The 13236-nt window shown below is 41.9% G+C and overlaps 2 protein-coding genes across 2 annotated transcripts in view; both read right to left on the reverse strand.

The window, feature by feature from the left end:
- Window positions 1–13236, reverse strand: part of tmem8b (transmembrane protein 8B) — a 1109927-nt gene that overhangs the window by 428888 nt on the left and 667803 nt on the right. The gene's annotated exons all lie outside the window — the stretch shown is intronic.
- LOC119413858 (E3 ubiquitin-protein ligase KCMF1) lies at window positions 248–11566 on the reverse strand. Its single transcript, XM_037680924.1, has 7 exons — window positions 11432–11566; window positions 9248–9415; window positions 7053–7192; window positions 5647–5748; window positions 3790–3970; window positions 2714–3032; window positions 248–1677 (listed from the first exon to the last, which is right to left on the reverse strand). Exons 1-7 carry the CDS (start codon window positions 11445–11447, stop codon window positions 1350–1352), a joined length of 1254 nt encoding a protein of 417 aa, XP_037536852.1. The 5' UTR covers window positions 11448–11566; the 3' UTR covers window positions 248–1349.

Consider the following 13236-nt stretch of genomic DNA (forward strand, 5'->3'; position numbering starts at 1 on the left):
AGGTTTTTTTTGGCCCTCGAGCTGTTCCATCAACTCGCTCCAGTTTGTCCAGATTAGTGTTTTTGCAGCTGCACTCATGGAACGAACTGGACCAGCTCCTGAGACGGTGACGTTTGACGGCAGAAAAGCGCCACCGATCAGGTGATGCGACAGATTAAACCAAGATGGTGGAGCTTTTATTTTTCCACCGTGCATGCTCACCAGGACGTTGGCAACTGGGAAAATAAAAACACAAACCAGAGCAGGATTGGGTTAGTTCATTTCCATCCAAAAACAGTTTTATTCTCCTCCAATCTGAAAGGTTTACCCTGTCGTTTGGCTCGTCTGAAGCCAAAAAACATTACATTGCATTTCTTCAGCTAGCACTGGAGGCATACAAAGATCTTTTCTTTTGAGTCTGAGAAGTTAATGAGAAGTCACATGATGAATAACCTTTGCATTTCATGAGTAATGGGATTAATTTAAAATGGAAGGTTTGAGATAGAAGCATGTGGTGTTCTGTAAAAGAAAGAAGGAAACCGTGAGGAGCAGGGTTGTGTTCGTGTTGAACAATGAATGAAACAGTCGGACTGAAGAGATCGTTTCGTCTCTCTTGCCTCAGCAGTGTATCGAGTTCAAGTGGAACATCTGTAGTGTACACAAACGAATACCGGATACGCGAATCAAAACCAAAGTGCCCGCAGTCGATATAAAGCCAGGTCACATGACCCCAAAAATGGTGACGTTGCACAAAGGGGGAGGGGGTTGAGACTGGACGTAAAGGTCGACCAAACACAGCCGTGTGTGTGTGTGTGTGTGTGGAGAAACGCCAACCGTGTGGCACCGTCCCCGTCCGGTGACTGTGCAGCGCAGAAAATGGGCACATGGTGATTTAAGCTCATGCTCAAGTTGTGGTAAACCATCCAAGCACTTCTTTAATTTATAAATACACAGCAGCGCTTTTACCGGAGAGGCTTCGGTCGGCCCTCCTCTCCCTCGGTGACGAGTTCGTCTCGTAAAACGGCCAACTACGCTTAGAAGAGCGAGTTATGTGGGATTGATTATCGACTCTCGGATAGATTTTTCTATAATATATTTATATAATCATTTTTCCTTTGCTCTCACTCACCCACCACGCTCGCTCGCACATTCTCTCGTCTCACTACTTTTATTCAACGTACACAACGTAAAACATGGGCTGGAGTGGGGAGCGGCAGAGCTGTAATGACAATCACTGGAAACGAAAAAAAACAACAAAAAAAAAAGGCCAAAAAGAACTGCAGTCTTTTTTTGTCATCCATTGGCACTTGGACTGACGAGCAGTCGGCTAGTCTCAATGGTGTTTTCAGGGGGAGGGAGCAGCCATGTCATCAAAGGGGCGGAGCCGGGGGTTCTTTCTTCGTCGGTGCCGGTTTAGTCGTCGTTTTCGGCGTCTTGGGAGCGGGGCTCGTCTCCTTGAGGTTGAGGTTCTCCAGCGCCACGTCTAGGGTCATGACTTCAACGCAGCCCATGGCCTCGAAGTCGGCGAAACTCCGCAACGAGCCGGGGCAGTTGTCCTCGTCTTCGGACGAGGAGGCCGAGGCGTCCTCGTCGGGCAGCAGCGTGGACAGCAGCAGCTCCGTCACAAACAGGCTCCTGTCGGCCCACTGGGCCTCGCACGCCTGCCGCTCCGCCTCGGACAGCCGGGGTTCGCTCAGCCTGCGACACACACGTGGACAGGTGGAGGATTTATCAGCTGACGGAGCAACAACCAAAACAAAACAAGACAGACGTTCAGGACATGAGCTGCTCAACACGAGACTGAAGAATTCAAGGTTTGACACACGTCACTCAGAATCTGTTTGGATGCAGCAAAGTTAGATCTGAATATACGTTTGTAACAACTGACACCGTGGGACCATTAGCAGCTGCAAAATGATGGTTTCAATTAGAGTTGGGCTGTAATACAGTAACATCACTGAGAATATTTAAAGTAAGATCCTCTACAGCAATATTAAAATCTAATAAATTAGACATGCCTATTAATTGACGAGTTAATTCTGTGATGTTATGACCAATTTTGTCAACATTTATTTAGAGCTAGATTTGTTTATGACTTTTAATAGTTTGTTTTTTCACTTTATTCTGCGATACATCAACAGGTATATTAGCTGTGTGTTGCATTTTCAATCTGAGGTGAAGCTCATAAAATGTCCTAAAATTCAAGACAGACATTACTTAATACCTTAATATTGTTTAATTTTAGGAAGGGTTAAATATTTGGTGATCTGTGATTCATCTGTGCTGCTGTATTGATTCATAACCATCTGCTCACAGACTCATGTTCGAGCTGCTGCTGTTACACCGTATTATTTTACATTAGTGTTTAGCGTTTATCTTAGATCTTTTCGCGTACTGTTGGCGTTTTATCTTAGATCCTTATATACCGGTTCATTTTATACTTTATATTTTGGGGCGTAACTGGGACTTTGTGTACATAATTTAGTTCCACCTCATGTACCACGTGTGACAGTAATGACAATAAAATGAATTTGAACTTGATCTATCGCAGCTTCACTGCCCTGTTGAAAGTTGAGGACGCCTGCTGTTCGTCTTGAAGCATTTAAGCCTCATCATTCAGTTTCCTCTCGTTTCATTTCACTTGTTTAAAATGTCAAACTACAAAAACAAGTCCAGATTCAGCTCATCACTTCTTCACGCTGCCTGTGTGCTACGTCTTGAAGCTCAGTCCTACCTGCTGAGTAGAAACTGGGAGCTGTGTGCAGTGTGCTGTGTGTTGGACTCGGTCGGGCCCGGGTTGGGACTGGGGTTGTTGGTGTGATTGGCGCTGGGGTTGGGGTTTGCGGACGCCGAGTTTGTGTTGAGGATTGCGTTAGCACGGCCGCCCCCTCGGGTGGCGTTTCGGGCCGTCTCCAGCTGCTGACGCGCCGCCTGCGCCTGCTGGCGCTCCAACTGGAGCTGCATCTGAAGCTGCTGGAGCTGGGAGGCAGAAGGACCCGAGCTCAGCTGGCCTCCCGCCGAACGCCGCACCCCCGACAACTGCGACAGGAGCTCTGCAAGAAACAGAAAATAAAACTGTGGCTGCAGTTTGGAGCTGAATGCTTCACTGCATCTTTGAAAACTGTTCAAATGATCCTAAATATATTTAAATCACATCATGTAAGCAGAAATCTTTGCTCAAACACGAAACCGTCCACGTTGTCCATCCCTAAAACCAAACATTTTGAGCAGCGTGCACAGAGGTGAAGACACATGCAGGGCGAGTGTCGTGCACTAAAACTTGAGCAGTCAGGCAGGAAGCTGCTGTTCTGTTTGTGTGGCAGACCGAACACAGACCCTCATTATTACACAGCAGGGGGGGACACAAAATGCCAAACACTGACCTAAACTGGGACCAGGGTAAACAAGAAATTGCCACAGTAACGTTTCTGTCAGTGCAGAACTTTGAACACCCACTGAACCATGTTCTGCTCATTTGAAGCTGCAAGCCCAACAGAAAGAGGCGGCGGCAGAGACAGAGGCATGTTCGTCACCGCGCCGCCTCGACTCCAATGAGATTATCTGAGAACTGAGGAAACCATGCGCCGTAGGTTTGAGAGCTAAATTCTTCCTTTTTGTACTCAACATTTGATTTCAGATGCTCAACAATTGAGACATAATTTGCCAGATTATAACAGGATTACATCCCTCGGCTCGTTTACTGAAGACCCATGTTAAGCGGTCTGGCATCAGCCGAGCTAACCTTCGCAGCTTCATGTTCGGCTGCGTCTCCCAGGGAGGCTGGAACTCTGAGTGTGTTGTGTCACTGACCTGCTATGGGGTCCATGGCCTCTCTGCTGTAGTTGGAGCTCTGTGAGGAGCTCTGACTGGTGGAGAGCCCCCCCGTGGAGCTGCTGGTGAAGTGCATGTTAGACCTGCGGGCCCGCGGCCCCCCCAACCCACGCCCGGGGTGAAACATCCTCCTTACGTGCCGCACCCCGCTGGACTCATCGTGATGCTCGGCGTCAAGGAACAGACCATTTTATCACATTTTATTGCTTTTAGCACATAACTTGCTTTATTTGTTTAATATTGTGAAGCATTCTCACTTTTAAGAAGCTAAAACCTTTTTAAGGATTTGTTGCTTGTAAGATAACGACCTCCTGAACTGCCACTTCTCTAAAGGTTTTCCAGTCGGGGCTGGTGAGCGAGCTGCGATTTGAGATCATATTTGCATGCTGGTCTCACACCAGCAGAAAACAAAACACCACTGAGTAAACTCACCAACACGAGCCACGCTGTGAAGCTTCTCATGTTCTTCTAACTTCTATTGAGACGTTGCTTTTGTCACTTTCCCTCCACAGCATTTGTTCAAAGTGATCTAAAAATAATCTGTCAGAAGATCTTTCAGCCGACTCCTGACAAACAACTGATTTCAGTTCAGTCTTTAAAACAACGAGACACTTACTCATTGTTAGTTTGATCATTTGTTCAGTTTGATTTTTTTAATTATTTATACCCCAACTGAAAGAGGAGTGATATATTGGAAGTTGTCCCTGGACTTTGGCCCAACAGGTCTTTGAATCTTTGATACATTGTGATGCGAGCATTAATAATTCTGAATTCATTAAAACAATTGTCAGTGTCTGTTTTATATTGTAGAGCAAAATGATTTGTTTTGTAAGGTTAAGAGATTTTATTTGTCGTTTGAATCATCTGATAATCACATCACAGCCCTCTGAATCGTAATCCAATCGTGATGCGTTTAAAGATTCCCACTCCTACAAAACAGGAAATGGCACTTCAGCTGCAGCTGAGGAGGAAGAGCAGTTGTCTGAACAGTGAGCCCTGGGTTGCCCCCTAATATATGTGTTTTTGTTTATGAATGGATTTAGTGCAGGGCTATTCAACAAAACTGCTCAGGGGGCCACAGTTCCTAAAAGCCAACAGCTCGGGGACCGGACATCCAGCAACTTAAAATCATAAACCAAAGTCACGGCCCGCGGGCCACCAGTTGAAAAGCCCTGATTTAGTGTAAAAGCTCTTTGAGTGGTCAGTAAAACTAGGAAAGTGCTAATAAATGCAGCCCATTTACATGAGGAGATGATAAATCATTACCAACCTAGCTGTTTTTCCTGTTAATTATCCTTTTAATTACAATTTTATTTTCACTTGTTAAAGATAATAATAATAATAATAATTTGAATTTGTATGCATCCTTTGATTGTCTATTGTTGTTGTCCATTGTTGTCATCACTTTTTGTTAAAATTCAGGTCCCACTTGTAAATGAGTCCCGGAGGCTCAATGGGATTAACATGTATAAATAAAGGTTGAATGAAAAAATATTTGTTTTGAGTTCTATTTTAAATCTAGCTTAACTAAAAACTAAGTAAAGTGTTTACATTGAAAGTGAAACCAGAGCTTATCGAGTGCATCTTCCACACATCCAGCAGCAAAAAGCAACCAACTAACATTGGAGAACATGTAGAACTCTTGATAATGGCCGTCTTGATCATTTTAAAAATGACCACTGGAGGCCTCAACATGTCAATGAACGTCACTTTCTGTGCACGTTGACGCACTCAGACATTATGATGACATTTCTCTTCATGTCTTAAGAACACGTTCAGTCCTTACAGCTGCTCAGTCCTGTCTGCTGAGGTGGCAGCGCTGCTTAAAAAGGATATCAAGTCTCTCGGAGCTCTGTGTTCAAGTGTGAGATGAGCAGCAAAGTCATCCGTCACGTGGTTCGGGTCGCCACCTGGCAGCGCTGCACATATCGGGCAGATCTAGAGGACAAGAAGAGAAGCGGCTATGTGACAAAAATCAGCCGAACTTCAGCACGCATTCAGCCGTCACTGGTTAAGCAGCTGCTTCTTGAACGACGCCGATATGGAAAGCTACTCTATTAAAAGAAGAAGAGAGAGATTAATAAGCTTTTCCAGTAAACAATGGAGGCTGAGGAGGACTTTTGGCATTTGAAAGACAAAAAGTGCCTAGCAATCATCTAAGCCCCCTTTTTTAATTCAAAGAGCAAAAACATTTAATTATGACCTACATAAGGATTTCAATGCCTTTCTATTTGTGACAAACGTAATTAAACTTTTCACTGAGGGTTCAGTGAACTAAAACTCATTGAATTTACTGTTTTCATAAGAACTGAGAACGTTAGTGAAAGTACTAAACGCTGATAGTGTCGATGTGAATAATTTCACTCCTATCCAAGTCGTGGCCTGTAGCGTGTTTCCTCTGGTCCACACACCAGCCATCATGGATGGAAGAACAGGAGATGAATATCCTAAAAAAAAGCTTTGAAGCAACAGAAACACCACGTTTCATTTTAATATCAGAGAAAATAAATAATGTGCAGAAACTGTGCTGACATTAAAAGAGGCCTGGCTGGGTGGACTGCTGGACCATCTTGTAGCAGAACTCTTTATTTTATCACATAATCTTATCACCGATCTTTAATCAAGCTGATGTGATCACAAGACTTTTCAAGGAGCTTTTAAGAGCTAGGACTGCTAAATGCTAAAGTAAAACATCTACAATGAGTTTCATGTGTGACCTAAAGTCGGGACGTAACGAAACGAGACAGATTCTCAGAAAGCCGGAGTTTCGGTGACCGTGCTGCTCATCGTGTCTGTCTGAACAGCAGCCACTCGCAAGGTGGAAGAAAAATCAGCTGCGCTATTTTTAACCAGAAGACGTCATGCTGACTTCTGGTCTTTTTGTCTTCGCATGATGATTTTCAACTTGATGAGAAGTTTTGCAACGTTCAGTGTCTCGTGGTATGAGAGTTTGTCTAAAGTTGATTAAATATAAAAGTCAACTTTCCTGATTTTATTCCCTCACAGTCAAAGGAAAATCAGCGAGTACCTATAAAAAGAGCCTACTTCACTTCACTTTCACTAATTGTTTCTGCAAAGACAGATTAACACTCGTAGAATCTAGAGCCACCAAAACATCGCATGCACCCAACCAGGATAACTTCCTGTAGACGAGCAATGGGTAACATGAATAAACGCTGCAGCCGGTCCAATCCTCACAGACGCTGAAGGTTTCACAGATCGGTATTTAAACGGCCGCTCACCACTTCTGTGGAGGTCTCCGTGTGCTCTGCAGCCACATGCTCCTGCAGAGAGATCTCCGTGTAGCCCATCCTGCCGCAGTACGGACAGGTGAAGGCCTGGGGCTGTTCCACCGAGAAGGCTTCCCCACCATAGTACAGGTCTGAGAGGAAGAAACACACGTAGGCTTTAAAGGGGAAAAGAAATAAAACCACAAAAGAACAAGTTTTCATGTTTTTGCTTTTAGTCACTTCCATTAAAAAAATAACAGTGGCTCATTTGTCTGATTGAAAAGTTAAACGGCTTGTTAGCAACTATGTAAAAATCTCAAAGTGGAGTTAAAGTTCATCGCTTTTGGTTGATGACATCACCGGCACCAACCGATATATCAGTAGGGCCGATACAGGCGCTTGGGGACATATCATATTGTGATAATTGTCCCATTATGCGCCGATATAAACGCTTCTAATTTTCACACCTAAAGTGCTGGAACCAGCTGTAATTGTACAACGTATCCAGCAAAAACATTTTAAAAACACTGCTGCGGTCAGTACTAATTATGCCTTCACCATACGTGACTGACAGATTAAACAATGAACAGGGAAGGGCGTTTCTTCGTTTAATTTACATTATTAACACACTTGATAACTTTATGGTGAATCGTGGAGGATGGAAAATGTGAACGGACGTTAGAAAGACAGTTTCAAGACTTCAAGTGTCAAAGCAGGTTGAAAAGTAGCGGTTTACTTCTTGGAGGTGGACAAAGCTCAAATATTTTCTGCCAGTACATCGCTTATTGGCATTCTCAACAAATATTAAAAGGAATTGTGAAATATTAAATTTATTTAAGTTTCACAAAGTTTGTTTTACATAAAGAGATTTTTAAATATTGTATTAAAGCCAATTCTTGATTGTTATTTAGTCAAAGACACAAAATAACAACTAAAAACTTTAAACTACAGGTGGTCTAACAGGTTTCTTTGGAGGTAATAAGTGAAAGTTTTATTGAGAGTAAAAATCCAACACAACTGTAGGATTTGAGTCTGTTATCATGTTCTACTGAGATGTTTAGGTCTTTTTAATGAATAAAGTTTGAGGTATGAATAAAATGCTCCTCTGAATACAACTAGTTTCTAATTTTATTATGTATTGTTGCCAAGGTAGGTCATTTTTGCAGACTCTTTTTTTTTTTTAGCAAAATACCAAAAAGACAAAATGACAAAGTCTAAAACAGAAACACTTGAAAGAAAACTACCGGTACATTTTTCTGAAATATTTTGTGTGACTAGTTCACTAATCATCTTTCGGCTGCTCCCTTGTCCCTGCTTCAGGGGTCACCACTGCCAAGACTTGGCAGGTGTTTTTACACCAGACGCCCTTCACAACCACAGACCACCGAGCTACCACAACGCTCTGTGTGGAGCAGAGAGCTATCTATGGTGCATCACAGGCTCGCTGTCTCTAACCTCTGCGCCACCGCTCTCCTCTATTTCACACACAAGAGGAATGGATTTAATTAATTTTTTTTTTTTAACTAGCATTTTCGTTTCTCCCTCCCTTTGGTTGCTCTCTATAGCTTTACAAAATAAATATTATTTTACAATACTAATTTAAAAAACAATTTAATGTAATGCCACTAAAAATGTTTCATCTAAGTGAAAATAAATCTATGAAGGAGTCCAAACAAAAATAATCTGATTCAAAATAACCTCCTCTGTCTGGTCCAAAACCATCACTAACAAATATTTCAATTGAAAAACAAAAACCAGTGTCTTAAAAGGATAAAACACAATGTTTCACATGTAAGCCACTCAGTGCCACTGAGGAAGTTTATAAAAACTTGATCCTAAAGAATTACAATTGTTGCATTATTTGTCAGGTTCGATTAAGAAAAAACTGCAACAGGATCCAACAGCTTTAGAAACAAGTCATTTTGTGTTCTTCCAAATAAGCCTGAACTTTCACTCCTCAAACTAAACACACACATGCACACAATGCCTCTTCAGCTGAAGAGGACAGACGTTTCAATTTTAGAGCTCAGTCAAGTTTAGTTTGGACCTAAAAACGTTTCAGCATTCAGGGAACGAGCCAACACAAGAAGCAGCTTGTAAACAACGAGCACGCTTCTTTAGAAGTGATGAGCAGAGACGCTCGACTGAGCACCACAGATCCTCAACCGGCTGTGAACAAGCCCGACGGGAAAACGAACTCCACTCACCGAAGTCGACTCGCGTCAGTATGCACTGCATGGGGTGTTCTGTGGTGTGTCTGGTCGTGGTGGCACCGCTCTCGTAGCACGATGCGCACAAATCGTAGTCGTAGCAAATCAAACATTTGTACCGGCGACCTCTGAAGTTTCCTTTTAAACATGCATCACAGCTCACACCTAAAGGAAGAACAAAAAGTAACACAAGGGGAGTCAGAAGTGCAACATCAGGTGAGCAGTTTTTACACTCTTTTTAAAATTAACAACCGTTTTATTTTAATTATTACAAGTTGTAATTCTCTCCCTTGCTTATAAACAGTTTGTTAGTTCAGGTAAGAGTCACAACTTTTCACAAGATATTGCAAGCATGTAACTACTTGGTTAGAAATTTTCCTGAAGGATATAAAAAATATTGTTCTTTAACTTTTATACCGAGTCAAACTTTTCAGAAAACTACAAAAATTGCTTAAGGGCCCAAAGTGGGGCAAATGAGGGTAGAGTAACACCTTTCCCACCCACATATTGATGTTGTCGGTACTGGGAGTTGAACCGACAATCTTTCAATCACAGGCCCACTTTCTCTAACCTCTGCGCCACCACTCCCTTAACGCTATTTAGTATAATGAACATCAATTAATACAACTGCTGTAGTCGTTTTACCAGTTTAACTGGTTATAATATTATAGTCAAGTACTTGTCTTGTTAATAATGCCCTACTTACTGATTTATGAGCATTTTATTTAAGTGAAGCTAAAGTAACCTTTTCTTTTAAAACCAAACTTACAAATGCATCAAACAAGATACGATCAAATTGATAATAATCATGAATTAAAGCCAAAAAAAAAGCATTACAATAAATTTAAAATTAGCTCCGAATTTGAAGTGTTAAATACAAACTTCTTGAAAAGAGGCAGAGTTTCAGCTGCGATTTAAAGCACGAGAGAGAGCTCGCCATCCTGACTTCTAGAGGAAGACTGATCCATTATCTGGGACTCCCACGACCGTCCCCTCATGTTCTGCGAGAACATCTAGGAGGCCTTGATCTGAAGATCTTGGGAGTCTAGGCATGTAGGGGTTTAATAGTTCACTGATGTAAGCAGATTGATTAAAGCTTTGGTTTTAAGGCAAGTTTAAAAAACTATTAGGAGAAATATATATATATATATATAAAATCAAAAGGCATCAAGTACAAAACCAGTTTTCAGCATAGTTTGGACAAAACTAGACATCAAAGTAACTATATATAGGTATTACAACGATTATGTTCTAGAGATCCCTACTGTTACTATCCAAATGTATATGTCAGATATCATTACATTATATAAATAAAAGGGGGTGTGCACATGAGGTGTAAACTCATTCAGAAGGTGTTGCATGGCCTGCGTGTTGCAGACTGACTGTGACAGTCATGCAGCATGTCTTCAGCCCCACATATCTTCAATCACAGCCAGGAAGCTTAAAGCCCACAGCAAACTTGATCCTGCTGTTCAGCGGCTGCTACAGGAACGCAAAGTGCTGCAACAACCACGAAAACATGACTGATAAACAACTTGACGACTGCTGACAGCAAAGTTCACAACAAGCCTGAACGAAAGACACTGCCCAGGGCCCGACTGACCTCTGCAGCCAGCCAAGCAACCACAGAACCATTGTTATTATTCGACACAAACATGCAACTTCAACAAGGTTAGCCACAAGGACGGGGCGATAGTTTGCATTATGTTAGCCTGCGAAACTGGAATCCACAGGACAACTTTCACTAAACTACCTGAGGTGTGACTCATAAACAAGCTTCGACCTTTTTTCAACGCCATCTGGGATTCGCTAGCCTGTAATGTTGCCTATTTTCGGCACTCCTCCTGCTGTTCGTCAACGATCACCTGCATTACCGAATGCTAGTTAGCACTTTGCTAACTAGCGTCTTCCGCCTCTGTGACAGCGCTGACTTAAGGGAAATAATCTTGAATAGTCACCAAAACAGCAACTGCAAGTCCAACAGATAAATATATATATTTATACGGCCGCCAAAATGCGTACAAGTAAAACTCAACTGCTACGTTGCTGCTACAGCTAGCTAGCGTTAGCCGCAAAATAAGCAATTGTCGGCTAGTCATTTAGCTCGCGGTGCAGTTGTCAGCGGGTTTTTAATCAGAAATTCTGATTTAGCCACAGCTCTGCGCTTAAATTCTTCAATACCTTCATGACGGGACATCCTATGAACACAAACGCAGCCCCTGCTCGGGCTCCCGGGCCTGCGACGTGGAATTAAACGTGAGAGAAGAGAAGAGGACCCGGGGCTGTGCGCCTGTCCCTGGCCTCTTCCCTCATGAAGGATCCGGTTTGGCTCACTGCCGCCTCCCTCCGTCTGCTGCTGTGTCACTGTCTCGCTGCACTGTCCACACGGGGGCGCCATTCGCTCATGTATCAAGCCACAACGGCTCGACTGTAGAAGTTTTCTTCCCCGGATACCGATGCGCATGCGCAAAGTCAATATATTCACGACGACTTCCGGTAGCTATAAATAAATGAAAAATTGAAACAAAACTAATAATTCATCAGATAAAGAGGCAATTCTGAGTGATAGTAAAGAATACACACAAATGAAAAATAAATGTTGATTAGATGTGAAAGAACTGGAAGTAAGAAATATATTGCAAAATACTGACTTTGAGCGTGCGCGTTAGAAATGAGCAAAAAATGTAAATTAAAGAAAATTGAAAGTCACTGAAGTTAAGCACAATCTAATGAAATTACAACATATCATGTTATTATTTACTTCATAATTAAAGCTTACGTTACAAAATTACAGCAAGATGCCAAAACACTTAATTGTTATTGGTTAAAAAAAATAATAATAAAATGGTGCTCATATTAAAGTTACTTTCAACAGACCCAACTCATTCAAAGCACACCAGGCCAAGAGTTTTTTCAAAGCCAAGGCATGAAGAAAAATTCTAAATATATTTTTTCAATTTAGTCACGCCAATCCACAACAAGTCATCTCAGGACCCTACACCAAAACTAACAAAACAAGTCCAATTCAGTACCAAACTGGTCCAGATTCAATATAATTTACAGTAAGTTAATTTGAATTATAATACAATACATCCACATTCAGCATATTATGAAAGGGCAATTGGTACGCTTTATTTATTAAAGGAAACAAGCAATTTGCATTGAATCTTCACTTCTTGCAATCTCCCATACTGAACAGCATGTTGGCGACAGTGGAAAGAAACAACTCACTTTTAACAGGAAGAAACATTGGACAAAACCAGACTTAGGACGGCGTCCATCTGCCTCAGCTTGGGTGATGTGAGGGAACAGAGACAGTCCAGAAGTGGTATCAATGGAAAGAAAACAAAGGAAAACACAATGATTGTAAATTTAAATGTGGAAAATACCATAATCGAGTAAAGGCAGCTGCAGAGTGAGGAAATCAGGTCATATTGTCCTCCACCAGTCTAAGCCTATAGCAGCATAACTAAGGGATAGCTCAGGAAACCCAAGCCAACTTTACCTACCTGTATATAATATATCAAAAAGGAAAAAAAAACTTAAGCCTAATCCTAAAAGCAGACAAAGTGTCAGCCTCACGGACAGAAAATGCAAGTTATTTTCACAGGAGAAGCCGGATAGCTGAGTGAAATTTTACCACCATCACTTTGTGTGTTTCATTCTTTTAATTCTTTTGACCTTAGCTATCCTGTTTGAGTTTACGATGGACAAAAAGTCTCCAAAAAACGAGGTCAGAGTACACTCAGGACGGACTACTAGTTCATCAAAAGCACAAACAAGCCTCTCAGTAACAGGGTGAACATGTAAAATCCACACAAAAACATACGCACGGCCAAACTGTGAACAAGAGGCTGTAATAATGTGAAACAACTGCGTCACAAAATCATTATAGAAATATTTAAATGGTTTAAAAGAACAAACCAGTTTTAGGTCATTAATTACAACTCATGAAGATGTAGGCACACACACACACACACACACAC

Source organism: Nematolebias whitei, chromosome 8 (genome assembly GCF_014905685.2).
Source record: "Nematolebias whitei isolate Nwh7 chromosome 8, NemWhi1, whole genome shotgun sequence".
Lineage (NCBI taxonomy): Eukaryota > Metazoa > Chordata > Actinopteri > Cyprinodontiformes > Rivulidae > Nematolebias > Nematolebias whitei.

Excerpts from the sequence above, each read along its gene's own strand:
- LOC119413858 (XM_037680924.1), bottom strand. Across the intron at positions 5,749-7,052 it reads CGGAGACCTCCACAGAAGTG|ATCTGCCCGATATGTGCAGC; the intron begins GTGAGCGGCCGT and ends CTTGTCCTCTAG. Across the intron at positions 3,971-5,646 it reads ACAGAGCTCCGAGAGACTTG|GATGAGTCCAGCGGGGTGCG; the intron begins ATATCCTTTTTA and ends GCCGAGCATCAC.